Below are 6,339 nucleotides of genomic sequence, written 5' to 3'. Positions count from 1 at the left end.
TGAGAGACTACGATTTCAACTAAGTGGGTCCATTTTGAATTTCTGAGGAACCTTGAGACTAATATTTTTTTGTAAGAGACTAAAGTGGGGACCGTATTTTTTGGTAGGGACTAAAATGGTATTTACTCTAATAAAAATGATAGGAAGAAAGTGAAAGATTTTTTTAATTTAAATTTTAAATAAAAAACATTAATTTTAATTAAAATGACTATCATTTAAGGGAAGTAGTTTTTTATATCACATAATATAATTGTCTTATGTTGCACACTCATGGAATCTTGTGCTCATATTTTCTTTTCTTTTTTTATTTTTTTAAAATTGTGGGTTCCACAATTTTGTTTCACCAACATAAGATACTCATGTGACATAAGATTAATAACTCCCGTCATTTAATACATAAGATTAATAACTCCCGTCGTTTAATAGAAGACATATTTTTCCATATAATGAGGTTGAGTTGAATACATAATACCATTTTTTTTTACTATCACGCTAATTACCATTCCTTTGAAAGTTATTTTGTTTTCTCTTTCTTCATCAAATCTAATTAGAGGGCGGCTAGTAGAAAAGATGATGGTATAAATATTGTACCGATATGATATATAAAAGGGTTGTTCTTTCTTGTGGCTTGTGTTGCTTTGTTGTTCCTATGGTGTTGGATTTCCCTTAAAACGACGTCAAAAACCACTAAAGAAAGAAAGCAACGATTTTGAATGGAGCAAGGCTTACCCAAAAGCAAGTTCAAGAGGGTCTGTGTCTTCTGCGGCAGTAACTCCGGCAACCGACAAGTCTTCAGTGACGCTGCCATTGAATTAGCCAATGAAATGGTCAGTTTCTTTGCAATACTCATATTCTATTCCTCAATCTGTAGTAAAAAACTTGTCTTTGCTATAAATGGCATTTGGGTACGTAGTTGTCAGAGAATGTGTCTTTTTTTTGCCCTTTTATCTTATAACTAACAACTTTTTTGTAAATGCATTTATTGCAATTTGTTTTTTAGTGTCTAATATATGCATAGAGTCATTGACTTTCATTATTGTTCGTATCTGTGTTTTTGTGCTTTTTTATATTATGGCGTTAATTACAGGTTAAGAGGAACATAGACTTGGTGTATGGTGGAGGAAGTGTTGGGCTGATGGGCTTAATATCCCAGAGAATGTATGATGGAGGTTGCCATGTCCTTGGGTATGCCTAAAAGAGCATGCTTTCTTGTGTTTATCATTGTGTTACTGGTTTTATCACTTTGTCTCACCATTTGTTTCTTCTTTTTTTCTTCTTTTTTTTCTCCTTTTTTTCCTCATTCCCCTGTCTCTACATATACAGGATTATTCCAAAAGCTCTTATGCCTCTTGAGGTATTTGTGCTACTGCCTGTGTAACTGTTACCTTTAATGATCCCTGTCTCCTTAATTGTTTTTCTTTCTGGTGCAGTTGTTGATCACTGGCAATGAACTGGTTCTCGTTTGATATTAGTTTATTCTTGGGATTTATTTTGTTATGATTTGACAATAAAAAGTTTAAGTCTTTCTCAAGAATTAATCTGAATTTGAGTCAAAAGAATTTTTTTTTGGTTGTTGTTGTGTAATGAGTTTTGCATAGCAACAACATGTTCAGCCAGCATGTGCCATTTTATTGGCACTTCACTTCTTATAATGACTGGTTTGGGAGAAAATTTGCTGGGTCCTTTGTGATAGTAATCCCTTTGTCATGGAAAGAATGTATAGTCTGCTTTCTATGTAGAAAATATGATCTTTAATTGTTAATGAGTTGTAATTGGGCTATTTCTACAGATATCTGGTGAAGCAGTTGGTGAAGTAAGAATTGTTTCAGATATGCATGAGCGTAAAGCTGCAATGGCTCAAGAAGCTGATGCATTTATTGCTCTCCCGGGTAGTTACCTGAACAGCTCTCCAAATAGTTTTAAAAATAATTGATCATAGTTATGTCTTATTACATGTGAATGCTACTAAAGAGTAAAGATGCTCTTTTATATACTGAAATTTGATTTGATTTTTGGTGTACCGGATTTCTGTACTGAATGTATAATATTGACTGATTACTTTCTTTCTAATACCTTCCCTCCTTTCCTTATAATTAGGAGGATATGGAACTATGGAAGAGCTGATGGAGATGATAACTTGGGCCCAACTTGGAATTCATAAAAAACCGGTAACCTGATGTTTTTACTTTGTAGCAAAAAAATCCTTGGTATACTATTATAATCATATATTAACTCAATATAATCCTGCACAGGTTGGTCTGCTGAATGTTGATGGCTACTATAACTATTTACTTGCGTTATTTGACAATGGTGTTGAAGAAGGCTTTATTAAGCCTGGCGCTCGGAATATAGTTGTCTCAGCTTCTTCTGCCAAAGAACTTATGATGAAGATGGAGGTTTGACTCCCCATTTTTATCTTAACATTTGATAGGAAACTTTAGAAAATATCTACCTGCAAAATTGCATTCTAATAGTGAATTGATGAATGATAGATTGCTTTACTAAACTCATAATAATAATAATAAAAATAAAATTAATTGAACATATGTGCTTGTTGGTAAATCGTTGTAAGGGTCCTGCTAAGGATGCAGTGAACTGATCAGTTAAAGGGTTGGCACTCAATGCCTAAAATACATCTTGGACATAAGAATCTTTCCATGATTTCTTACTTGATCTCATGAGATGAGAATAGACTTGGAGCTCATGTTTTATCTTATATTTACCTCCTTTAAGGAAATTTGCTATGTGATAGGTGTCAAATATGAGTTTGCTGTTTTTCTGTACTTGTAAACCTGAATGGTATATGTAGGCTAATAGGATATTCCAATTTTCAAACTCTTAAAAAATGCTTATACATTAAAATGAGTTCGAAGAGCTGTGTTTCTTTTCTTTTTTTCTTTTCCTATTTTGAATAAAAAAAGTGTTTAAAGTATTCTGTTACTGTGTTAATTAAAACTCTAAATGCTGAATTCACCTTTTTGCAGCAATACTCTCCTTCCCATGAACATGTGGCCCCTCATGAGAGCTGGAAGACGAAGCAATTAGGTGATTATCCAGGACAAGAAAATGTATAATGAAACTTTGATTGGTGGAAGGTTTTTCCAAATATTGTTTTCTGATGTGATTCTTCATCACTTAAAATGTATACAAGAGTCTCTGCAGATGGGGCCATAATGTTGTTCGTTACTGTGCATTGATTTTATGAAGTGCTAGTTAATGTGCATTGCTGTTTTGCATCATTTCACTTAGTAGTCAATCTGAAAGTCATTGTAAAATAGTCTTATTTGGTTGTTACTTAATACTATTTAGGGTGTGCATGACAACTATTCTATTCTCTAGCACTGTTTCTGAAAAGAAACAATTTTTTTCTATTCTATGCCTTAGAACAGTTTCTGAGAAAAAAAATGTGTTTGATAACATGTTATATTTTTATTCTGAGAATGAGAATTGTGTTTGATAACACAACAAATAATATAATAAAAAATAATTCCTATTAAATATAAAATTTTTTTGGATCATCACTTTCCTTTCCATATGGTGTGGTTGTGGTGGTGGTGGCGACGAGTGGCATGGTGGCGGCGGCGATACGGTAGTGGTGGTGGCAGTGACGTGGTGAAGATAGTGGTGGTGGCTGTAACAGCAGTGGCTGCGACAATGGCGGTGGTAATGATGGCGGCGGCGGCGGTAGTGGTGGGGATGGTGATGGTGGAGGTGACGACAGTGGCTATGACAATGGTGGTTGGTGGCGGCAACAATGGTAGCAGTGGCATGATGGTGGTGGTGGTTGTGAAGGCATCATGGTGGTGGTGGTGGCAGTGCCTGCGGCGGTGGTGATAGGTGACAATGGTGGTGGCGATGGCGTGGTGATGATAGTGGCGGGGGTGGTGTAATGGTGGTGATGGTGGTGTAATGGTGGTGATGGTGGTTGGTGGCGGCGGCGACGACGGTGGCGGTGGTGATGGTAATGGCTGCGGCAATGGTAGGGGTGGTTGGTGACAGTGGTGGTGATGGTAGTAGTGGCGATGGGGGGGTGGCAGTGGTGGCGATGGGGGTGGTGGCAGTGGCGTGTGATGGTGATGGTGGCGGTGACGGCAGTGGTTGCAATGGTGGTGGTGGTGGTTGATGGCAGTAATGGTGGTGGTGACGGTGACGATGATAGTGGTGGTGGTGGTGGTGGCGGCAGCGGTGGTAGTTATGGTAGTGGTGACGGTGGCATGGTGGTAGTGATAGTGGAAGTGGTGGTAATGGTGGCATGGTGGTAGTGATAGTGGAGGTGGTGGTAATGGTGGCGGTGGCATCGTGGTGGTGAGGGGTGGTGACGACGACACTAGTGGTACGATGACGGCGGCGACGATGGTGGCGACAGTCATGTCGGGATGATGGTGGCGGTGGTGATGATGGTAGAGGTGGAGAGTGATTGAGAGAGATAAGTGTTTTTCATTTTGTGCCCGGGAACAAAAAAACAAAAATTTTCTGATTCTTTTTTCTGTTCCTCAGCACAAAAATTAAACCGGTTCATCCCGGGAACAAAAAAATAAACCGATTTTACCAAACGAGTTTCCTATCCATTTCTGTTCCCGGGAACAGAAATTAAAAAAGAATTGATTTCGGGGATGTTGTCATGCACACCCTTAAAGGGAAAAAGTACAACGAAATGGAAAGACATGGCAAGCATTTTGATAAAAACCTTGGGATACACCACCCCAAAAGCTAGCTCAAAAGGTAGAAATACCTTATAAATCCCACATTGTTGTTCATACAACCAATGTGAGACTTCAAGTCTCATACCTTGCAAATAAGATCGTAACATTCCACCACACTTCGCAGCCTCGGCACCCACGTGGGCTGGCTTTGCGCTAGTCTTTTACTAGTCTCGGGCGAACACTGCAATGCCGGTATCACCACCAACGCCACTCGATTGCCACCGAGAGACATAGTGGAAGACTCTGATACCATTTAATAAGAATCTTGAGATGCACCACCCCAAAAGCTAGCTCAAAAGGTAAGATCATAGGAGTGTCCAAGACCTTATAAACCCCATATTAGTTGCCCATACAACTAATGTGGGACTTCATCCTAACACATTTACTGGGCATAATCTCATTTGTGCACGGTGGGGTGGCTCCACTATGCAGTGGCTGAATTAGACAATACAGCTTAATCGTGGACATCCTAGAATTTAGTGAACCTTAAACCTCTTCTATGGTACCATATAAGGAAGTAGAATTAATCTCCATAATGTGGCAACCATTATACAGTCATATTTTTAAAAGAATTTCGTTTTATGAGATTTGAGAACCCTACCTAAATAACAGCTTTGTAAATGGTTGCTACTAGGATAATGGACTATATTTAAGGTTAAAAGAAAAAAAAATCCTTGGAATTAAGATGCTCATAGTACAAGTATATATTGGTAAAATATATGTGGTGTCTCAGTGTCTGTTGGACCACTGTTAACATATCCGAAATGTAGCTCTCAACTATATATATAAATTTGGTTGAACATCAACTATAGAAATATTACTCTTGTGCTGAAACTTGACAATTTTTTTTGCGCTTTCAAGTGTAAGCTGGCCATATTGGAGGGTGGCAACTGTGTCGGATAATCGGACATGGATTATAAAGGAACTATTCATAGTAGCATCCTTATTTTAGTGGTTTTTCCCTCTGATCATCAGTGATTGACTTAGTTCTTTGTCCTCCTTTTCTTTTAAACGATTGTCAAGTCACTTCTAGCCTCATGGGGCCTCTCGAATTATCAGCGGTCGAGTTTGTTTTGCATCATGGGTTTTTTACTACAAAGTTCTATAAGCTTCTTTGTCCTTGTCATGGTGGACCAATTGATTTCCTTAAATTATGAAGTCAAGGTCAGTGGTAACTTCATAAAGGGACCCCTCTACCATTCAGTCGTTCCTGATCATAATTTAGGCATGTGGAATGTCTTGTCAAAACTTTTAATACAACAAAGTTCTCCACAACTATAATTTCAAAACAAAGGAATATATTTAAATATTTATTTTATTAAAGAGTTTTCTTCTTTTTCTTAGTTGTGTAACTTTATATTAAATCATGAGCTGCAGCCACATACATGAATTATCACATCTTGGAACTTCCAGAATCACTCAACTTCTATGTTATCCTCTTGCTAAATTAACCTATCAGGATAAGAATCTTTCCTTTCAACTGCGATTTTGAAGCATTCTGCTGGAATCAATTCTTTTGCCTCGATGATAATAATCTAGGGGGAATGAAGTGCACCCTTGGCATATTATTCTAACACAAGCAACACCTATATGCAACGATCACTACTTCACTAGTGCACAGGAATAAAATGTTCTT

The 6,339-nt window shown here is 37.8% G+C and overlaps 1 protein-coding gene across 2 annotated transcripts; it reads left to right on the top strand.

Annotated features, from left to right (window-relative positions):
• The first annotated feature begins 659 nt into the window (after positions 1-659).
• Positions 660-3,204, top strand: LOC133296135 (cytokinin riboside 5'-monophosphate phosphoribohydrolase LOG8-like). Of its 2 annotated transcripts, none has more exons than XM_061495082.1 (7): positions 660-827; positions 1,088-1,185; positions 1,324-1,354; positions 1,790-1,889; positions 2,101-2,168; positions 2,253-2,396; positions 2,985-3,204. In XM_061495082.1, exons 1-7 carry the CDS (start codon positions 714-716, stop codon positions 3,072-3,074), a joined length of 645 nt encoding a protein of 214 aa, XP_061351066.1. In that variant the 5' UTR covers positions 660-713; the 3' UTR covers positions 3,075-3,204. The 2 variants fall into 2 exon arrangements, with proteins under 2 accessions (XP_061351066.1, XP_061351065.1); XM_061495081.1 differs by having other exon boundaries at positions 2,098-2,168.
• The last annotated feature ends 3,135 nt before the right edge of the window (positions 3,205-6,339 follow it).

This window comes from Gastrolobium bilobum, unplaced genomic scaffold, assembly GCF_033153095.1.
Source record: "Gastrolobium bilobum isolate Gb01-03AN ecotype WA unplaced genomic scaffold, APGP_CSIRO_Gbil_v1 utg1896, whole genome shotgun sequence".
Classification (NCBI taxonomy): domain Eukaryota; kingdom Viridiplantae; phylum Streptophyta; class Magnoliopsida; order Fabales; family Fabaceae; genus Gastrolobium; species Gastrolobium bilobum.
Note: the sequence above shows the minus strand (reverse complement) of the source record. Positions and strands in the feature narration are given on the sequence as shown.

Excerpts from the sequence above, each read along its gene's own strand:
- LOC133296135 (XM_061495081.1), top strand. The coding sequence starts at position 714 with ATGGAGCAAGGCTTACCCAAAAGCAAGTTCAAGAGGGTCTGTGTCTTC. Across the intron at positions 1,890-2,097 it reads TGCATTTATTGCTCTCCCGG|GAGGATATGGAACTATGGAA; the intron begins GTAGTTACCTGA and ends CCTTATAATTAG. Across the intron at positions 2,397-2,984 it reads AACTTATGATGAAGATGGAG|CAATACTCTCCTTCCCATGA; the intron begins GTTTGACTCCCC and ends ACCTTTTTGCAG.